Source organism: Hyla sarda, chromosome 10 (genome assembly GCF_029499605.1).
Source record: "Hyla sarda isolate aHylSar1 chromosome 10, aHylSar1.hap1, whole genome shotgun sequence".
Lineage (NCBI taxonomy): Eukaryota > Metazoa > Chordata > Amphibia > Anura > Hylidae > Hyla > Hyla sarda.
Genome location: NC_079198.1, coordinates 127,627,046 through 127,651,162, shown reverse-complemented (window position 1 = coordinate 127,651,162; position 24,117 = coordinate 127,627,046). Strand labels below are relative to the sequence as shown.

General features: G+C 38.4%; 1 protein-coding gene across 2 annotated transcripts in view; it reads right to left on the bottom strand.

The window, feature by feature from the left end:
• LOC130293557 (pulmonary surfactant-associated protein C-like) overlaps positions 1-24,117 on the bottom strand; it is an 83,726-nt gene that overhangs the window by 11,359 nt on the left and 48,250 nt on the right. For both annotated transcript variants that reach the window (XM_056542380.1, XM_056542381.1), the window contains exon 5: positions 13,825-13,981. In XM_056542380.1, coding sequence (XP_056398355.1) covers positions 13,825-13,836 — 12 coding nt within the window. In that variant the 5' untranslated portion in view covers positions 13,837-13,981. The remainder of the gene's footprint in view (positions 1-13,824; positions 13,982-24,117) is intronic.

Genomic DNA, 24,117 nt, shown 5'->3' with positions numbered 1-24,117 from the left:
TTGTATAGAGACAATTGTATCCAGACCTTATATCATTGTATAGATACTATTATATCCAGATCTTATATCATTGTATATATACTATTATATCCAGATCTTATATCATTGTATAGATACTATTATATCCAGGCCTTATATCATTGTATAGATACTATTGTATCCAGGCCTTATATCATTGTATAGATACTATTGTATCCAGACCTTATATCATTGTATAGATACTATTGTATCCAGGCCTTATATCATTGTATAGATACTATTGTATCCAGACCTTATATCATTGTATAGATACTATTATATCCAGGCCTTATATCATTGTATAGATACTATTATATCCAGACCTTATATCATTGTATAGATACTATTATATCCAGACCTTATATCATTGTATAGATACTATTGTATCCAAACATATATCATTGTATAGATACTATTATATCCAGACATATATCATTGTATAGATACTATTGTATCCAGGCCTTATATCATTGTATAGATACAATTGTATCCAGGCCTTATATCATTGTATAGATACTATTGTATCCAGGCCTTATATCATTGTATAGAGACAATTGTATCCAGACCTTATATCATTGTATAGATACTATTATATCCAGACCTTATATCATTGTATAGATACTATTGTATCCAGGCCTTATATCATTGTATAGATACTATTATATCCAGACCTTATATCATTGTATAGAGACAATTGTATCCAGACCTTATATCATTGTATAGATACTATTATATCCAGACCTTATATCATTGTATAGATACTATTATATCCAGATCTTATATCATTGTATAGATACTATTATATCCAGATCTTATATCATTGTATAGATACTATTATATCCAGGCCTTATATCATTGTATAGATACTATTGTATCCAGGCCTTATATCATTGCATAGATACTATTGTATCCAGACCTTATATCATTGTATAGATACTATTATATCCAGGCCTTATATCATTGTATAGATACTATTATATCCAGACCTTATATCATTGTATAGATACTATTATATCCAGACCTTATATCATTGTATAGATACTATTATATCCAGACCTTATATCATTGTATAGATACTATTGTATCCAAACATATATCATTGTATAGATACTATTATATCCAGACATATATCATTGTATAGATACTATTGTATCCAGGCCTTATATCATTGTATAGATACAATTGTATCCAGGCCTTATATCATTGTATAGATACTATTATATCCAGACCTTATATCATTGTATAGATACTATTGTATCCAGACCTTATATCATTGTATAGAGACTATTGTATCCAAACATATATCATTGTATAGATACTATTATATCCAGACATATATCATTGTATAGATACTATTGTATCCAGGCCTTATATCATTGTATAGATACTATTGTATCCAGGCCTTATATCATTGTATAGAGACAATTGTATCCAGGCCTTATATCATTGTATAGATACTATTGTATCCAGGCCTTATATCATTGTATAGATACAATTGTATCCAGACCTTAAATCATTGTATAGATACTATTGTATCCAGACCTTATATCATTGTATAGATACTATTGTATCCAGACCTTATATCATTGTATAGATACTATTATATCCAGATCTTATATCATTGTATAGATACTATTATATCCAGACCTTATATCATTGTATAGGTACTATTGTATCCAGGACTTATATGATTGTATAGATACTATTATATCCAGACCTTATATCATTGTATAGATACTATTGTATCCAGACCTTATATCATTGTATAGATACTATTATATCCAGACATATATCATTGTATAGATACTATTGTATCCAGATCTTATATCATTGTATAGATACTATTGTATCCAGATCTTATATCATTGTATAGATACTATTATATCCAGATCTTATATCATTGTATAGATACTATTGTATCCAAACATATATCATTGTATAGATACTATTATATCCAGACATATATCATTGTATAGATACTATTGTATCCAGATCTTATATCATTGTATAGATACTATTATATCCAGACCTTATATCATTGTATAGATACTATTATATCCAGACCTTATATCATTGTATAGATACCATTATATCCAGACCTTATATCATTGTATAGATACTATTGTATCCAGACCTTATATCATTGTATAAATACTATTGTATCCAGACCTTATATCATTGTATAGATACTATTATATCCAGACCTTATATCATTGTATAGATACTATTATATCCAGACCTTATATCATTGTATAGAGACAATTGTATCCAGACCTTATATCATTGTATAGATACTATTATATCCAGATCTTATATCATTGTATAGATACTATTATATCCAGATCTTATATCATTGTATAGATACTATTATATTCAGGCCTTATATCATTGTATAGATACTATTGTATCCAGACCTTATATCATTGTATAGATACTATTATATCCAGGCCTTATATCATTGTATAGATACTATTATATCAAGACCTTATATCATTGTATAGATACTATTATATCCAGACCTTATATCATTGTATAGATACTATTGTATCCAAACATATATCATTGTATAGATACTATTATATCCAGACATATATCATTGTATAGATACTATTGTATCCAGGCCTTATATCATTGTATAGATACAATTGTATCCAGGCCTTATATCATTGTATAGATACTATTGTATCCAGGCCTTATATCATTGTATAGATACTATTGTATCCAGGCCTTATATCATTGTATAGATACTATTATATCCAGACCTTATATCATTGTATAGATACTATTGTATCCAGGCCTTATATCATTGTATAGATACTATTATATCCAGACCTTATATCATTGTATAGAGACAATTGTATCCAGACCTTATATCATTGTATAGATACTATTATATCCAGATCTTATATCATTGTATAGATACTATTATATCCAGATCTTATATCATTGTATAGATACTATTATATCCAGGCCTTATATCATTGTATAGATACTATTGTATCCAGGCCTTATATCATTGTATAGATACTATTGTATCCAGACCTTATATCATTGTATAGATACTATTATATCCAGACCTTATATCATTGTATAGATACTATTGTATCCAGACCTTATATCATTGTATAGATACTATTATATCCAGACCTTATATCATTGTATAGATACTATTGTATCCAAACATATAACATTGTATAGATACTATTATATCCAGACATATATCATTGTATAGATACTATTGTATCCAGGCCTTATATCATTGTATAGATACAATTGTATCCAGGCCTTATATCATTGTATAGATACTATTATATCCAGACCTTATATCATTGTATAGATACTATTGTATCCAGACCTTATATCATTGTATAGATACTATTGTATCCAGACCTTATATCATTGTATAGAGACTATTGTATCCAAACATATATCATTGTATAGATACTATTATATCCAGACATATTTCATTGTATAGATACTATTGTATCCAGGCCTTATATCATTGTATAGATACTATTGTATCCAGGCCTTATATCATTGTATAGAGACAATTGTATCCAGGCCTTATATCATTGTATAGATACTATTGTATCCAGGCCTTATATCATTGTATAGATACAATTGTATCCAGACCTTAAATCATTGTATAGATACTATTGTATCCAGACCTTATATCATTGTATAGATACTATTGTATCCAGACATTATATCATTGTATAGATACTATTATATCCATGCCTTATATCATTGTATAGATACTATTGTATCCAGACCTTATATCATTGTATAGATACTATTGTATCCAGGCCTTATATCATTGTATAGATACTATTATATCCAGATCTTATATCATTGTATAGATACTATTATATCCAGACCTTATATCATTGTATAGATACTATTGTATCCAGGACTTATATCATTGTATAGATACTATTATATCCAGACCTTATATCATTGTATAGATACTATTGTATCCAGACCTTATATCATTGTATAGATACTATTATATCCAGACCTTATATCATTGTATAGATACTATTATATCCAGACCTTATATCATTGTACAGATACTATTGTATCCAGGCCTTATATCATTGTATAGATACTATTATATCCAGATCTTATATCATTGTATAGATACTATTGTATCCAGGTCTTATATCATTGTATAGATACAATTGTATCCAGACCTTATATCATTGTATAGATACTATTATATCCAGACCTTATATCATTGTATAGATACTATTATATACAGATCTTATATCATTGTAGAGATACTATTATATCCAGATCTTATATCATTGTATAGATACTATTATATCCAGACCTTATATCATTGTATAGATACTATTATATCCAGGCCTTATATCATTGTATAGATACTATTGTATCCAGACCTTATATCATTGTATAGATACTATTGTATCCAGGCCTTATATCATTGTATAGATACTATTATATCCAGGCCTTATATCATTGTATATATACTATTATATCCAGACCTTATAACATTGTATAGATACTATTATATCCAGATCTTATATCATTGTATAGATACTATTATATCCAGGCCTTATATCATTGTATAGATACTATTATATCCAGACCTTATATCATTGTATAGATACTATCATATCCAGACCTTATATCATTGTATAGATACTATTGTATCCAGGACTTATATCATTGTATAGATACTATTGTATCCAGACCTTATATCATTGTATAGATACTATTATATCCAGACCTTATATCATTGTATAGATACTATTATATCCAGGCCTTATATCATTGTATAGATACTATTGTATCCAGATCTTATATCATTGTATAGATACTATTATATCCAGACCTTATATCATTGTATAGATACTATTGTATCCAGATCTTATATCATTGTATAGATACTATTATATCCAGACCTTATATCATTGTATAAATACTATTGTATCCAGACCTTATATCATTGTATAGATACTATTGTATCCAGGCCTTATATCATTGTATAGATACTATTGTATCCAGGCCTTATATCATTGTATAGATACTATTATATCCAGACCTTATATCATTGTATAGATACTATTATATCCAGGCCTTATATCATTGTATAGAGACAATTGTATCCAGGCCTTATATCATTGTATAGATACTATTATATCCAGACCTTATATCATTGTATAGATACTATTATATCCAGGCCTTATATCATTGTATAGATACTATTATATCCAGGCCTTATATCATTGTATAGATACTATTATATCCAGACCTTATAACATTGTATAGATACTATTATATCCAGATCTTATATCATTGTATAGATACTATTATATCCAGGCCTTATATCATTGTATAGATACTATTATATCCAGACCTTATATCATTGTATAGATACTATTGTATCCAGACCTTATATCATTGTATAGATACTATTATATCCAGACCTTATATCATTGTATAGATACTATTGTATCCAGGACTTATATCATTGTATAGATACTATTGTATCCAGACCTTATATCATTGTATAGATACTATTATATCCAGACCTTATATCATTGTATAGATACTATTGTATCCAGGCCTTATATCATTGTATATATACTATTATATCCAGACCTTATATCATTGTATAGATACTATTGTATCCAGATCTTATATCATTGTATAGATACTATTATATCCAGACCTTATATCATTGTATAAATACTATTGTATCCAGGCCTTATATCATTGTATAGATACTATTGTATCCAGATCTTATATCATTGTATAGATACTATTATATCCAGACCTTATATCATTGTATAAATACTATTATATCCAGACCTTATATCATTGTATAGATACTATTGTATCCAGATCTTATATCATTGTATAGATACTATTATATCCAGACCTTATATCATTGTATAGATACTATTGTATCCAGGCCTTATATCATTGTATAGATACTATTGTATCCAGATCTTATATCATTGTATAGATACTATTATATCCAGACCTTATATCATTGTATAGATACTATTGTATCCAGACCTTATATCATTGTATAGATACTATTATATCCAGACCTTATATCATTGTATAGATACTATTATATCCAGGCCTTATATCATTGTATAGAGACAATTGTATCCAGGCCTTATATCATTGTATAGATACTATTATATCCAGACCTTATATCATTGTATAGATACTATTATATCCAGGCCTTATATCATTGTATAGATACTATTGTATCCAGGACTTATATCATTGTATAGATACTATTGTATCCAGACCTTATATCATTGTATAGATACTATTATATCCAGACCTTATATCATTGTATAGATACTATTATATCCAGGCCTTATATCATTGTATAGATACTATTGTATCCAGACCTTATATCATTGTATAGATACTATTGTATCCAGATCTTATATCATTGTATAGATACTATTATATCCAGACCTTATATCATTGTATAGATACTATTGTATCCAGATCTTATATCATTGTATAGATACTATTATATCCAGACCTTATATCATTGTATAAATACTATTGTATCCAGACCTTATATCATTGTATAGATACTATTGTATCCAGGCCTTATATCATTGTATAGATACTATTGTATCCAGGCCTGATATCATTGTATAGATACTATTGTATCCAGATCTTATATCATTGTATAGATACTATTATATCCAGGCCTTATATCATTGTATAGAGACAATTGTATCCAGGCCTTATATCATTGTATAGATACTATTGTATCCAGACCTGATATCATTGTATAGATACTATTATATCCAGATCTTATATCATTGTATAGATACTATTATATCCAGATCTTATATCATTGTATAGATACTATTATATCCAGACCTTATATCATTGTATAGATACTATTATATCCAGGCCTTATATCATTGTATAGATACTATTGTATCCAGACCTTATATCATTGTATAGATACTATTATATCCAGATCTTATATCATTGTATAGATACTATTATATCCAGACCTTATATCATTGTATAGATACTATTATATCCAGGCCTTATATCATTGTATAGATACTATTATATCCAGGCCTTATATCATTGTATAGATACTATTATATCCAGACCTTATAACATTGTATAGATACTATTATATCCAGATCTTATATCATTGTATAGATACTATTATATCCAGGCCTTATATCATTGTATAGATACTATTATATCCAGACCTTATATCATTGTATAGATACTATTGTATCCAGACCTTATATCATTGTATAGATACTATTATATCCAGACCTTATATCATTGTATAGATACTATTGTATCCAGACCTTATATCATTGTATAGATACTATTATATCCAGACCTTATATCATTGTATAGATACTATTGTATCCAGGCCTTATATCATTGTATATATACTATTATATCCAGACCTTATATCATTGTATAGATACTATTGTATCCAAACATATATCATTGTATAGATACTATTATATCCAGACATATATCATTGTATAGATACTATTGTATCCAGATCTTATATCATTGTATAGATACTATTATATCCAGACCTTATATCATTGTATAAATACTATTGTATCCAGGCCTTATATCATTGTATAGATACTATTGTATCCAGACCTTATATCATTGTATAGATACTATTATATCCAGACCTTATATCATTGTATAAATACTATTATATCCAGACCTTATATCATTGTATAGATACTATTGTATCCAGATCTTATATCATTGTATAGATACTATTATATCCAGACCTTATATCATTGTATAAATACTATTGTATCCAGGCCTTATATCATTGTATAGATACTATTGTATCCAGATCTTATATCATTGTATAGATACTATTATATCCAGACCTTATATCATTGTATAGATACTATTGTATCCAGACCTTATATCATTGTATAGATACTATTATATCCAGACCTTATATCATTGTATAGATACTATTATATCCAGGCCTTATATCATTGTATAGAGACAATTGTATCCAGGCCTTATATCATTGTATAGATACTATTATATCCAGACCTTATATCATTGTATAGATACTATTGTATCCAGACCTGATATCATTGTATAGATACTATTATATCCAGATCTTATATCATTGTATAGATACTATTATATCCAGATCTTATATCATTGTATAGATACTATTGTATCCAGATCTTATATCATTGTATAGATACTATTATATCCAGACCTTATATCACTGTATAGATACTATTGTATCCAGACCTTATATCATTGTATAGATACTATTATATCCAGACATATATCATTGTATAGATACTATTGTATCCAGACCTTATATCATTGTATAGATACTATTATATCCATACCTTATATCATTGTATAGATACTATTATATCCAGACCTTATATCATTGTATAGATACTATTATATCCAGGCCTTATATCATTGTATAGATACTATTATATCCAGGCCTTATATCATTGTATAGATACAATTGTATCCAGGCCTCATATGAAAACCTCTTGTAAACACCTGTTCAGCTCACACAAAGGACATGATAGAGAAAGCGGGTAAAATGTATAAAGTGTATGGAACACAATGTCATAATATTTTATCAGTGATGTCATAGTGGGTGCGGGGCTGTGATCACAGTCATTATATTACTATTATATCAGTAATATCATACAGGGGGCGGGGCTATGATCACATGTCATTATATTACCATTATATTATATCAGTGATGTCATAGTGGGGGCGGGGCTGTGATCACAATGTCATTATATTACTATTATATTATATCAGTGATGTCATATTGGAGGCGGGGCTATGATCACAATATCATTATATTACTATTATATTATATCACTGATGTCATATAGGAGGCGGGGCTATGATCACAATGTCATTATATTACTATTATATTATATCACTGATGTCATATAGGAGGCGGGGCTATGATCACAATGTCATTATATTACTATTATATTATATCAGTGATGTCATAGTGGGGGCGGGGCTGTGATCACAGTCATTATATTACTATTATATCAGTAATATCATACAGGGGGCGGGGCTATGATCACATGTCATTATATTACCATTATATTATATCAGTGATGTCATAGTGGGGGCGGGGCTGTGATCACATGTCATTATATTACTATTATATTATATCAGTGATGTCATATAGGAGGCGGGGCTATGATCACAATGTCATTATATTACTATTATATTATATCAGTGATGTCATATAGGAGGCGGGGCTATGATCACAATGTCATTATATTACTATTATATTATATCAGTGATGTCATATAGGAGGCGGGGCTGTGATCACATGTCATTGTATCACTACAGTGGTCCCTCAACATACGATGGTAATCCAATCCAAACGGACCATCATTTGTTGAAACCATCGCATGTTGAGGGATCCGTGCAATGTAATGTATAGGACAGTGGTCTACAACTTGCGGACCTCCAGATGTTGCAAAACTACAACACCCAGCATGCCTGGACAGCCAACGGCTGTCCGGGCATGCTGGGAGTTGTAGTTTTGCAACATCTGGAGGTCCGCAGGTTGAAGACCACTGTTAGAGGAAGTTGTACTCACCTGGGAGTTGTAGTTTTGCAACATCTGGAGGTCGGCAGGTTGAAGACCACTGTTAGAGGAAGTTGTACTCCGGACCGTCACCGCTCGTCACAGCTGCCCATGTCCCTGACGCTCCGGCATGGCCTCTGCTTCCCCGGCATCCTCGCTCTCCGTCGCCGCCATCACATTGCTACGCACGCTGCTCCTATTGAATGACGTGATGACGACGATGGAGAGCGCCGACAATGCAGGGGATCCCGAAGAGGACGCGCCGGAGCCCGAGGACAGGTAAGTAATTGTCAGCGGACCACACGGGGCACCGGAAACGGCTATCCGGTGGCAGCTGAAGCAGTCTGTGCTGCCGGATAGCCGTTTATGCGATGGCCCCAACATACAAAAGCATCGTATGTTGATGCTGCCTTCAACATGCGATGGACTCTGAAAGGCCATCGTATGTTTAAATGATCGTATGTCGGGGCCATCGTAGGTCGGGGGGGGGGGGGTCACTGTATTATATTATATCATCAATGTTATTCCGGGGGCGGGGCTGTGATCACAATGTCATTATATTACTATTATATTATATCAGTGATGTCATAGTGGGGGCGGGGCTGTAATCACACGTCATTACATTACTATTATATCAGTGATGTCATATAGGGGGTGGGGCTAGATGAATAGCTGTATTTGTAGTACAAGGTGTATTGAAAATATTTAAAAAGTTAGTTGGTTTGTGAACACAATCTATATTTCTTAGGTTTGCTATAAATAAATATATATATATATATATTGGTGATTCCTCCATGATGTCACTGAAGGACTTTAATTTACGGGTTCCCAGTGAATTTCAACCCCCTTTAGAGTCTCATGCCATCAGTACATATGAAGAATGTGTTAAATGTGATCTTAAAAAATTGAGTACCCAGAATAAGCGTCTTAAACATCCAAATATGAGACAGGAATAACTTGATGCTGTGAGGGAGCTTGTCCATGACCACCGCCTAGTCATAAAACCGGCTGATAAAGGCGGATCTATAGTGGTCATGGACAAGCTCCAGTATATACGAGAAGCTGAAAGACAGCTTAATGATGTGAATGTATACCGGTCACTTTCTAAAGACCCCAAGAAAGAAATTATTACTCGTATTACCCAGTTGGTGGAGTGTGGCTTTGAGGATGGTCTGGTCGATGACAGTCTACGCAAATACTTAATAGTTGATTACCCGGTTACACCAATGTTATATTTATTACCAAAAATACACAAAAATCGTGAAAGACCTCCAGGCAGGCCCATTGTGTCAGGCCGAGAATCGGTGACATCACATATCTCTATCTTTTTAGATAGATTACTACATACTTATGCCACCAATGCCCAATCATACATTAGGGATACCTCAGATTTTTTGAATAAAATCAGTGATGTGACTGTCGACCACCAGACCATCCTGGCCACCTTAGATGTCATAAGCTTGTACACCTCCATCAGTCATGATGGAGGTGTTCATGCAGTGGAAAACGCACTTATCTTGTCAGATTGTCCGCCACACAAAATTGACTTCATTGTTTCATTACTGAAGGTAGTACTTGAATGTAATTACTTCATATTTAATGACACTTATTACATGCAAAAGAGGGGGACAGCAATGGGCAGTAACATGGCGCCCACATATGCGAATATCTATGTGGCCCACCTTGAGGAGGATTACATCTATGTATCGCCCCACTTCAGCCAAGTGCTGAAGGTGTGGCGCTACATAGATGATATATTTTTACTTTGGACCGGTACTGCAGAGGATTTGTTGATATTTTACAACTTTCTCAATAATATACATGTTGACATTAAATTTACCTTGACCCATTCAATGACCTCTGTAAATTTTTTGGACGTGACAGTGAGCAAGAATGGTGACAAACTGACGACAGACATGTATTATAAACCCACGGACAGTAACACATTACTGAGGTTTGATAGCGGGCATCCAAGAGCCATGATAAGGTCCCTTCCTTTCAGCCAGATGCTCCGGGCTGAGAGAATTACGGACGATGACTTGAAGCTAGAGAAAGCACTATCTAAGACGACTAACGATTTTCTAGAAAGACGGTATCCTAAAAAACTGATTCAGGAACAGCGTACTCGCATTATTAACTTAAGACAACAAAAGCGAAACGGACAAACTGACAGTACAATTTCAAGAAATGTGGACAGTAGAATTCCATTTATTTCCACATATAGTGATTGCTCATATCAAATTTCATCAATTGTACGTAAATATTGGTATCTGGTTAGGGAGGGACACTCCCAGGTGAAAGAGTTTCAGGAACCCCCCTTGATGTCCTTCCGCAGGGCTCCTAACTTAAAGGATAAAATTGTCAGGACAGACATATCTGAAAAACCAAAGACACAACAAAAATACCTGACGGTTAGTAATAAGGGATGCTTTCCATGTCGCAGCTGCGTTAACTGCAGCTACATGCAGAAAGGCACTAAATTTGTGCACCCACAGACGAAACAAGAACACGTAATAAAATTTTATTTGACGTGCAATTCTGACTTTGTCATCTACCTATTGTGGTGCCCTTGTCAGAAACTCTATGTTGGTGAGACGAGTCTGGATCTTCGGACTCGTCTCAACCAACATCGCTACACTATCAGAAAAAAACGACTTGACTTGCCAGTCTCTAAACATTTTGCTGAAGCCAACCACCAGGAACGGGAACTAAAATTTATGGTCATTGACCATATTCCACCCCCGAAACGGGGTGGGGACCGTATAACTATGTTAAAAAAATGTGAACTTCGATGGATATTCAGGTTGAATACGATGAGACCGCATGGTCTTAATGCAGAATTTAAAACCACTTCCAAAATGAGTCAAAGATAGCCCTCCAATGTAGCCCTTGAAGTTTTGTGTATATTACTCTCTGTGTACTGTATGTGAACAGACCCTTCTAATATTTTTTTCTCTTTCTGTTTAATTTTCAGATGTATGGAAACACAATATGTACAGCCACCAACAGAGCATTATCTTTTTGGATTTTGAAAACATGTTGTTTTTTTCAAGACTTTCCGCTCTTTCTAAAATATGTTTACTACACTAAAAAAATGTTCACTAAGTTTAAGCATCCACACATCCAGCTCTGCAGGACAGTTTATCTGCAATACTGAAGACAAATACTATATAGAGGTATCCACATTGTTCTGGGGGTTGCAGGATACTATGTCACGGCCGGGAATATCGGGTAGCGTCAGGTGCAGCATCAGTGGTTGTCTAGCCGGTGTTAGTCTGCTCCCCATCGCATACTTGCATGACATATGTGTAAACGTGTGTCAATTTGCATGTATATACCCGTAACCCCATATATGGCCGGAAGGTATGAGCCATGCCAGCTCTACCTGCTTTATGCCCCATGCAAACAGAACACGGGAATGCCCATTAGTGTTTGCTGAAATGCAGCAATTGTCCTTCATACACTACTGGATTGATGACTTTGGAATATTGATAATAGCGACATACTGACATGGCGCTGCGCTAGCGCGAGATACTATGGTCAGTATGTGATACCTTTTCCCTTTACCAAGATGGCGCACATGACTTCTTTTTACAAGTACGCATGTCAACACTGCACAGAATGCGATTGGGTGCACGCGATCAGCGCAGTCTGCCTCTGATTGGCAGTTCTGCTCTGACCTGCGCAGTCACTTTTTTGCCCCGCTCATTCAACGTGTTATAGTCCGCGATATGCTCTGTTGGGTAAGTGCTTATGATAACTCTGTACATTATGTATATATTTAAATAACGTAGATCTCAAGTATCCGCCCACATCCACCTGCACTGGGAGGAATCACTAATGAGGAATTATCGTCACCACCACTGGACCACTAATGTATGACGCTCTGTTGTATACTATGTCATGCCCTATACTCACACTTATGTCAACAATTGTTGTAATTACTGAATGTATTTAAACTGCACTGAGGGGTCACTTAGTTGAGCTTGAGAAAGGCGACGAGGAGGTCGCAGAAACGTTGCTCTGTATGCACTGATGCAATAAAACCACATACTTTTTTTGCACCGTATACCTTGTGTGCTGCTGCTTCTTTGGATTTATATATATATATATATATATATATATATATAAATACTGGAATAATTATAGAACATTTCTAGATGAGGAGATAGAGATATACTCACCGCAGGCTGCATGCTGGTTGTTTCCTTGTCGTATAGCGGACGGCTTGCGCTGCTGCTTTTATAGAGGAGATAGGACAGGTCTGACCTTGCTCCCCAGGGACATTTGGGGGAAGTTTTTATTATAATTCTTCTATATTGTGAAGCCCTGGTCTTGATCCTTTAAAGACAGACAGTCCCCTGAGCCCATTGTGCAGTAAGGCCCCCATAGATGACTTTCCGCTTTATACCTTATACTCTGTAATTCCCCATTTGTGCCATGAACAATCATATTGATTGGATCACAGCCATTTATTATTGGAATAAATCCTATTAATACATTAATACACAGAAGGGTTTGTCAGTAGAAGCTTCCTATATCAGCTATTAAAGCTCCTACTTATTGGATTACAGAAACTTCTGTAACTTAAAGGGGCGACCTCTTGTCTATGAATATATCTACTTGAATTTATGTTGTAAAGTTATGTCACTTACTTAACCTCTTAAGGACCCAGCCATTTTACACCTTAGGACCCGGCCATTTTTTGAACATCTGACCACTGTCACTTTAAACATTAATAACTCTGGAATGCTTTTAGTTATCATTCTGATTCCGAGATTGTTTTTTCGTGACATATTCTACTTTAACATAGTGGTAAAAAAATTTTGTAACTTGCATCCTTTCTTGGTGAAAAATTTGAAAATTTTATGAAAAATTTGAAAATTTTTCATTTTTCTAACTTTGAAGCTCTCTGCTTGTAAGGAAAATGGATATTCAAAATATTTAAATTTTTTTTCACATATACAATATGTCTACTTTATGTTTGCATTATAAAATTGACAAGTTTTTACTTTCGGAAGACACCAGAGGGCTTCAAAGTTCCGCAGCAATTTTCCAATTTTTCACAAAATTTCCAAACTCACTATTGTTCAGGGACCAGTTCAGGTTTGAAGTGGATTTGAAGGGTCTTCATCTTAGAAATACCCCACAAATGACCCCATTATAAAAACTGCACCCCCCAAAGTATACAAAATTATATTCGGTCAGCCTTTTAACCCTTTAGGTGTTTCACAGGAATAGCAGGAAAGTGAAGGAGAAAATTCACAATCTTCATTTTTTACACTCGCATGTTCTTGTAGACCCAATTTTTGAATTTTTACAAGGGGTAAAAGGAGAAAATGTATACTTATATTTGTAGCCCAATTTCTCTCGAGTAAGCATATACCTCATGTCTATGTAAAGTGTTCGGCGGGCGCAGTAGAGGGCTCAGAAGGGAAGGAGTGACAAGGGGATTTTGGAGAGTACGTTTTTCAGAAATGGTTTTTGGGGGGCATGTTGCATTTAGGAAGCCCCTATGGTGCCAGAACAGCAAAGAAAAACCACATTCCATACCATTTTGGAAACAAGACCCCTTGAGGAACGTAACAAGGAATTAAGTGAGCCTTAATACCCCACAAGTGTTTCACAGCTTTTGCATATGTAAAAAAAAATAATAATAATTCACTAAAATGTGTGTTTCCCCCCAAATTTCACATTTTTGCAAGGGTTAATAGCAGAAAATACCCCCCAAAACTTGTAACCCCATCTCTTCTGAGTATGAAGGTACCCCATAAGTTGGCCTGTAGTGCACTACGGGCGAACTACAATGCTCAGAAGAGAAGGAGTCATATTTGGCTTTTTGAGAGCAAATTTTGCTCGGGGGCATGTCAAATTTAGGAAGCCTCTATGGTGCCAGGAGAGCAAAAAAAAAAACCACATAGCATACCATTTTGGAAACTAGACCCCTTGAGGAACGTAACAAGGATAAAGTGAGCCTTAATACCCCACAGGGGTTTCACGACTTTTGCATATGTAAAAAAAAAAATAAAATTCACTAAAATGGGTTTTCCCCCCAAATTTCACATTTTTGCAAGGGTTAATAGTAAAAAATACCCCACAAAATTTGAAACCCCATCTCTTCTGAGTATGGAGGCACCCCATAAGTTGACCTGAAGTGCACTACGGGCGAACTACAATGCTCAGAAGAGAAGGAGTCATATTTGGCTTTTTGAGAGCAAATTTTGCTCGGGGGGCATGTCGCATTTAGGAAGCTCCTATGGTGCCAGGACAGCAAATTAACCCCCACATGGCATACCATTTTGGAAACTAGACCCCTTGAGGAACGTAACAAGGGGTACAGTGAGCATTTACCCCCACTGGTGTCTGTCAGATCTTTGGAACAGTGGTCTGTACAACATTTTTAATTTGCACAGCCCACTGTTCCAAAGATCTGTCAGACACCAGTGGGGTGTAAATTCTCACTGCACCCCTCATTACATTCCGTGAGGGGTGTAGTTTCCGAAATGGGGTCACATGTGGGGTTTTGTTTTTTTGGCGTTTGTCAAAACCGCTGTAACAATCAGCCACCCCTGTGCAAATCACCTCAAATGTACATGGCTCACTCTCCCTTTTGGGCCTTGTTGTGCGCCCCCAGAGCACTTTGCGCCCACATATGGGGTATCTCCGTAGTCGGGAGAAATTGCATTACAAATTTTGGGGGGCTTTTTTCCCTTTTACCTCTTGTCAAAATGAAAAGTATAGGGCAACACCAGCATGTTAGTGTAAACAATTAATTTTTTTACACTAACATGCTGGTGTAGACCCCAACTTCACATTTTCATAAGGGGTGAAAGGAGAAAAAGCCCCCCAAAATTTGTTAGGCAATTTCTCCCGAGTACGGCGATACCCCATATGTGACCCTAAACTGTTGCCTTGAAATACGACAGGGCTCCAAAGTGAGAGCGCCATGCGCATTTGAGGCCTAAATTTGGGATTTGCATAGGGGTGGACATAGGGGTATTCTACGCCAGTGATTCCCAAACAGGGGGCCTCCAGTTGTTGCAAAACTCCCAGCATGCTTGGACAGTCAACGGCTGTCCAGCAATACTGGGAGTTGTTGTTTTGCAACAGCTGGAGGCTCCATTTTGGAAACAGTGGCGTACCAGACGTTTTTCATTTTTATTGGGGAGGGGAGGGGGCTGTGTAGGGGTATGTGTATATGTAGTGTTTTTTACTTTTTATTTTATTTTGTGTTAGTGTAGTGTAGTGTAGTGTTTTTAGGGTACAGTCACATGGGCGGGGGTTACAGCGAGTTTCCCGCTGCGAGTTTGAGCTGCCACGCAAAATTTGCTGCATCGCAAACTTGCAGCCTGATACTCACTGTAATCCCCTTGCCCATGTGAATGTACCCTGTACATTCACAGGGGGGGACCTCCAGCTGTTGCAAAACTACAACTCCCAGCATGCACAGTCTATCAGTGCATGCTGGTAGTCATAGTTTTGCAACAGCTGGAGGCACACGGGTTGGGAAACACTGAGTTAGGAAACAGACAATGTTTCCCAACCAGTGTGCCTCCAGCTGTTGCAAAACCACAACTCCCAAACATTCTCAGGCATGCTGGGAGTAGTAGTTCGGCAACATCTTTAAAGCCAGATGTTGCCGAACTGCAATTCCCAGCATGCTTGGAGTTGTAGTTTTGCAACATCTGGAGGACTACAGTTTGCAGACCACTAATACAGTGGTTCCCAATCTGTGCCCTTCCAGATGTTGCAAAACTACAACTCCCAGTATGCCAAAACTGTCCAGGCATGCTGGGAGTTGTAGTTCTGCAACATCTGAAGGGCCAGATGTTACAGAACTACAACTCCCAGCATGCCTGGACAGTAAGGGCATGGTGAGGATGTGTAGTTTTGCAACATCTGGAAGGGCACAGTGGTCACCAAACTGTGGAGCCAATGGCTGTCTGGGCATGCTGGGAGTTGTAGTTTACAGGGTCCCATTACAGCAATGCATGTCGCTTTACGGCGACGTGCATTGCTGTAAAGGGCCCGACCGCGGCTGAAGATCAACTCACCTGTCGCCGCCGCCGTCTTCATCGCCGGGATCCGGGTCTTCAGGGACGAGGTAAGTACCGGGGCCGGTCCCCAGCACTCCCCCGTCCCCCGCCGCGTCCTCCGGTCTTCCTTCCGTCCTCTCCGGACTTTCAGGGGCCGGGCAGGACAGGAGGAAGTAACTGCCCCCCCTCCTGCGATTGGTTGGTTAACTAACCGAAGAATCGCAGGGTATAGGAGGAGGTGGCCGGTTTGCCACCTCGCTCCTATACTCCAGCATGGTCCTGGCTGTCTGTGACAGCCGGGATCATGCGAAATTACCGGCCGGTCGGGTCCCAGAGACCCGATCAGCCCGGTATCGCCGCAGATCGCAAGGGCGATTTCCCTTGCGATTTGCGGCGATCGCCGACATGGGGGGCCTACATGGCCCCCCTCGGCGTTTGCCCTGGATGCCTGCTGAAGGATTTCAGCAGGCATCCAGTTCCGATCTCTGCCCGGCGCGCGGCAGAGACCGGAAAACGCCAGGGCGTATGGATACGCCCTGGGTCCTTAAGGCCCAGGGTGTGAGGGCGTATCCATACGCCCTGGGTCCTTAAGAGGTTAATGGGGTGCTCCGCTGCTTAGCGTTTGGAACAAACTGTTCCGAACGCTGGAGCCGGCGTCGGGAGCTCGTGATGTCATAGCCCTGCCCCTTCAAGACTTTGAGCCCCGCCCCTCAATGCAAGTCTATGGGAGGGGGCGTGACAGTCACCACGCCCCCTCCCATAGACTTGCATTGAGGAGGCGGGGCGTGACATCATGAGGGGCGTGGCTATGACATCACGAGCTCTCGGCGCCTGCTTCAGCATTCGGAACTGTTTGTTCCAAATGGTGAGCAGCGAAGCACCCCTTTAAATACACTTGCTTTTGATCCTGCCCTTTTTTGGACTCTCAATGATGCAGCAACCTACATGTGCACCTATATGTATGACCTTGAGAAGATCTCTATGCTTGACCATGAGGCCTCCATATTGAACCCAACCATCTAAAGATACGGTTTCAGTCCAGGTCTCTTGTTGGTGACACCACTGAAAATAAAGGCACTTAATGAGCACAGTGATACCTACTGCTAAGCCCCTGAAAATGGTTCGGGAATACAGAGGGGTGTGTAATAACAGACAAGGTGTGTATAATGATGAGACATGAAGGGACAAGGGGTATGTATTGTGGAGATGGGGGTGTATAATGAAGAGACAGGGGATGTGTAATGAAGAGACAATAGGTGTGTAATGAGGAGATGGGATGTGTAATGAAGAGACAAGAGGTATGTAATGAGGAGATGGGAGGGTGTAATGAAGAGACAGGGGATGTGTAATGAAGAGACAAGAGGTATGTAATGAGGAGATGGGGGTGTATAATGAAGAGAGATGGGGATGTGTAATGAAGAGACAAGGGGTATGTAATGAGGAGATGGGGGTATATAATGAAGAGAGATGGGGATGTGTAATGAAGAGACAAGAGGTATGTAATGAGGAGATGGGGGTATATAATGAAGAGAGATGGGGATGTGTAATGAAGAGACAAGAGGTATGTAATGAGGAGATGGGGGTATATAATGAAGAGAGATGGGGATGTGTAATGAAGAGTCAATAGGTGTGTAATGAGGAGATGGGAGGGTGTAATGAAGAGACAGGGGATGTGTAATGAAGAGACAAGGGGTATGTAATGAGGAGATGGGGGTGTATAATGAAGAGACAGGGGATGTGTAATGAAGAGTCAATAGGTGTGTAATGAGGAGATGGGAGGGTGTAATGAAGGTGCCGTCTATGTCTGGATGATGGAAACTGTGGGCGCTGCTTGTGTTTGTCAACATATTCAACAACCCTCTCTACTTGATCGCCTGTCTGGGCCATCTGGAGCCTGTTCACCATGTGTGTCCTCATGTAACTACTGCTACCCATACCCAATGTGTCAAGTGGACAAAATATCTTTAAAGGGGTACTCCGGCCCTAATACATCTTATCCCCTATCCAAAGGATAGGGGTTAAGATGTCTGATCGTGGGGGTCCCACAACTGAGGACCCCCACTATCTCGCACCCACCTCTGGGAGCTGCATGCAGCGCTGCAGCCTTGGAGTCTGCCGGGTCATGACTACGGGGCCGGAGTATCATGACTTCACGACTCTGCCCCCCGTGGGATATCACCCCCCCCCCCAATGCAAGTCTACACCCCTGAGGAAGTCACTTGTCATGACGGAACGCGTGGGGTCTCTCATGGACACAGGCTTATTGGTGACATTTTGCCATCTTACATTATCTGAATTCTATGGTGTGTAAAGATTTATATTCACCTTCTTGCGATTCCATCTGCAGGCTTCTCCTCTAGATCGTTACATATTATTATGGATTGTTGATATTATTTATTGCATGCTATTGAAGAGAGTACTGGTGGCTGTTGGGTGGTCATTATAGGTACCTTGGTATTAAATAGGGAGGCACATTATTTTGCACATGCCCCTGTCCTGGGAGGGGAACACACACCGTGTCTCTCCACTCTAGTTTGGCTCAATTCAGAGCCTTTTTAAGTGTTTCTAATTATATGTGTTTTTTCTTGTTGGAATTGTATATCCTGTGCATCTAATAAAATTAGTTACTTTTTCAATATATTTATTGTGGGTTTGCATCCGTTTTTAGCATTGATTCTGGTTCTATATACTCATAGTTGGTTCTCTATGCTGGGTAGCACCCTTTGCAATACCACCTGCTCCAACAGGTATACGTGTGATTAAAAGTATTGTCGCCATCCTGAGAACGTGATCAGTTGAACCATAATTGAACCTCTTACTGGAGGACTAAACAGAAATTAAACTTCCTCCCTTTAACTATAACCATCAGAGCCAACAAGTAACCGCATGACTAATCGCATCGTCCCCAACCTGAAGACGTGACAGGTTGAACTGTAATTAAAACCTGTAGACGTGACAGGTTGAACAACTAAAAGAACATACCCATTACCTATTACCATCATTATTTTTTTAGGAACAGATTACCATATGTATATTTATGAAAAAGGACTCCTATGGGGATGAACTAGTAATGAAAAATTAAATCTGATCTATAGTTCAAGCCGCTGGATTGGGATGATTGCAGAGTGTGGATCCGAAAAACTTCCCAATTCCTTAATAATCTTAGATGATCTCCTCCACGCCATGCTCTCCGAACCAATTCTAATCAATGGAACATAAGTTAGGTTAAAGGGATACTCCACCCCTAGGCATCTTATCTTCTATCCAAAGCATAGGGGATAAGATGTCTGATCGCGGGGGTCCCGCCACTGGGCCCCCTCTGCCCCACTTCTGTGATCTCCCTGCAGCACCCAACGTTCATTTAGAACTCCGGCTGCAGTGCCGGAGCCTCGTGTTGTCATGACCACGCCCCTCATTACATCACACCACTCCCCCTCAATGCAAATCTATGGGAGGGGCGTGGCGACGGGTAAGAGGTCTAGGGGCGGAGTACCTCTATAAATAACCTGAGTGGGCGTCTCGGAAATGTTGAAAGACACCCGAGATGTCCGCACCATGCAGATTGGCCCCGACCTACGATGGCCCCGACATACGATCATGCGTATGTTGAAGGCAGCATCAACATACGATGCTTTTGTATGTCGGGGACATCGCATAAACGGCTATCCGGCAGGGCTGACTGCTTCAGCTGCCACCGGATAGCCGTTTACGGTGGTCTGCTGACGATCACTTACCTGTGCTCGGGGCTCCGGCGCATCCTCTTCGGGATCCCCTGCATCGTCGGCGCTCTCCATCATCGTCATCACGTTGCTGCGCACGCCGTCCCATCATCTAATAGTAGCGGCGTGCGTAGCGTCGTGATGGCGGCGACGGAGAGCGAGGATGCCGGTGAAGCAGAGGCCTTGCCGGACACCCCGGGGACGCGGCGACATCGATAGAAGGCGACATCCAGGGCAGCGGTGATGGTTCGGAGCGGCGGGGACAGGTGAGTACAACTTCCTCTACCAGTGGTCTTCAACCTGCGGACCTCCAGATGTTGCAAAACAACAACTCCCAGCATGCCCGGACAGCCGTTGGCTGTCCGGGCATGTTGGGTGTTGTCGTTTTGCAACATCTGGAGGTCCGCAGGTTGTAGACCACTGTCCTATACTTTACATTGCACGGATCCCTCAACATATGATGGTTTCAACACACGATGGTCCGTTTGGAACGGATTACCATCATATGTTGGGGGACCACTGTGCTACCTATATACGATAAATTACATCTACTACAGTGCATTCTATACACTATAGATGTAGACTGACGATTGATAAAGGAATGCATCAGAAAGGTTTTACTACTACAAGTTGCATTGGGTGTAGACTGACATTTGAAAGCAGATGTATAGACCACACACCGAGCCACATCGAAAAAAATCCCAAGTATCACAAGTATCGCTACTGTGTGAATGATGAGAGAGGAAAACACTAGGTGAAGGGAAACTGCCCAGGGTGGGAGAGTGTCTACCGGAAAAGTTGCAGCCTTTTTGGACATATTTAGCTAACAAGGGATCATGGCATAAAACTGGAAGAATTTTTTTATGATGTTAGCAATTTAAAAAAAAATTCCGTACTATATGTAGTAACAAGGGACACTTTGTCCACTTGATCATATTTACCAGAATTGCTACCACCCATGGAGAGGGAAGTTCTGTTCTATTTTATAATGTCACCTTAGTTTTATCTCTATACAAAGTCCAGTGTGGACATCCTCTGTTCTTCAAATGTGATTCTTTATGAAAAGGTTCATCACAAGAGCAATTCCTTTTAGCTCAGATGAGTGAAACCACTGGTCCCGGCTAGATGGTAGTGAGTTTCCCATACTAGGTTTGCGGTAAGTGGACATCTGAATAAGAGTTTAAGGCGGGGCATTATTGGCTTATCGGCAGTGTAATTGCCAAAATCGTGATTATCGGCCAATAATATAGGCCAAACCGATAATCGATTGATCCCTAATGTAAACCATAGATTATGAGGATTATTGTTAATAAAATGCACAAATTCCTTTGCTCTTTCCTCATCCAATGACCAGACTATAACTACATCATCTACATACAGTGGGGAAAAAAAGTATTTAGTCAGCCACCAATTGTACAAGTTCTCCCACTTAAAAAAATGAGAGGCTGTAATTTCCATCATAGGTTATAACCTCAACTATGAGAGACAGAATGAGAAAAAATATCCATAAAATCGCATTGTCAGATTTTTAAAGAACTTATTTGAAAATAAATATTTGGTCACCTACAAACAAGCAAGATTTCTGGCTCTCACAGACCTGTAACTTCTTCTTTAAGAGTCTCCTCTCTCATCCACTCGTTACCTGTATTAATGGCTCCTGTGTGAACTTGTTATCAGTATAAAAGACACCTGTCCACAACCTCAAACAGTCACACTCCAAACTCCACTATGGCCAAGACCAAAGAGCTGTCGAAGGACACCAGAAACAAAATTGTAGAGCTGCGCCAGGCTGGGAAGACTGAATCTGCAATAGACAAGCAGCTTGGTGTGAAGAAATCAACTGTGGGAGCAATTATTAGAAAATGGAAGACATACAAGACCACTGATAATCTCCCTCGATCTGGGGCTCCACGCTAGATCTCATCCCGTGGTGTCAAAATGATCTCAAGAAGGGTGAGCAAAAATACCAGAACCACAGGGGGGGCGATAGTGAATGACCTGCAGAGAGCTGGGACCAAAGTAACAAACTTTTTTGAAACGTTGAAAAAGTTTTTTGAAAAAGTTTTGGTAAAAACTCAACTCATCATGTTTAGAGGAGAAAGAATGCATCCAAAGAACACCATACCTACTGTGAAGCATGAGGCTGGAAACATCATGCTTTGGGGCTGTTTTTCAGCAAAGAGACCAGGACAACTGATGCGTGTAAAGGGCCATATATCGTGAGATTTTGAGTGAAAACCTCCTTCCATCAGCAAGGGCATTGAAGATGAAACGTGGCTGGGCATGACAATGATCCCAAACACACCACCCGGGCAATGAAAGAGTGGTGTCACGATGCCGGCTGGCAGGTAGTGGATCCTCTGTGCCAGAGAGGGATTGGCGTGGACCGTGCTAGTGGACCGGTTCTAAGCCACTACTGGTTTTCACCAGAGCCCGCCGCAAAGCGGGATGGTCTTGCTGCGGCGGTAGTGACCAGGTCGTATCCACTAGCAACGGCTCACCTCTCTGGCTGCTGAAGATAGGCGCGGTACAAGGGAGTAGGCAGAAGCAAGGTCGGACGTAGCAGAAGGTCGGGGCAGGCAGCAAGGATCGTAGTCAGGGGCAACGGCAGAAGGTCTGGAAACACAGGCAAGGAACACACAAGGAACGCTTTCACTGGCACTAAGGCAACAAGATCCGGCAAGGGAGTGCAAGGGAAGTGAGGTAATATAGGGAAGTGCAC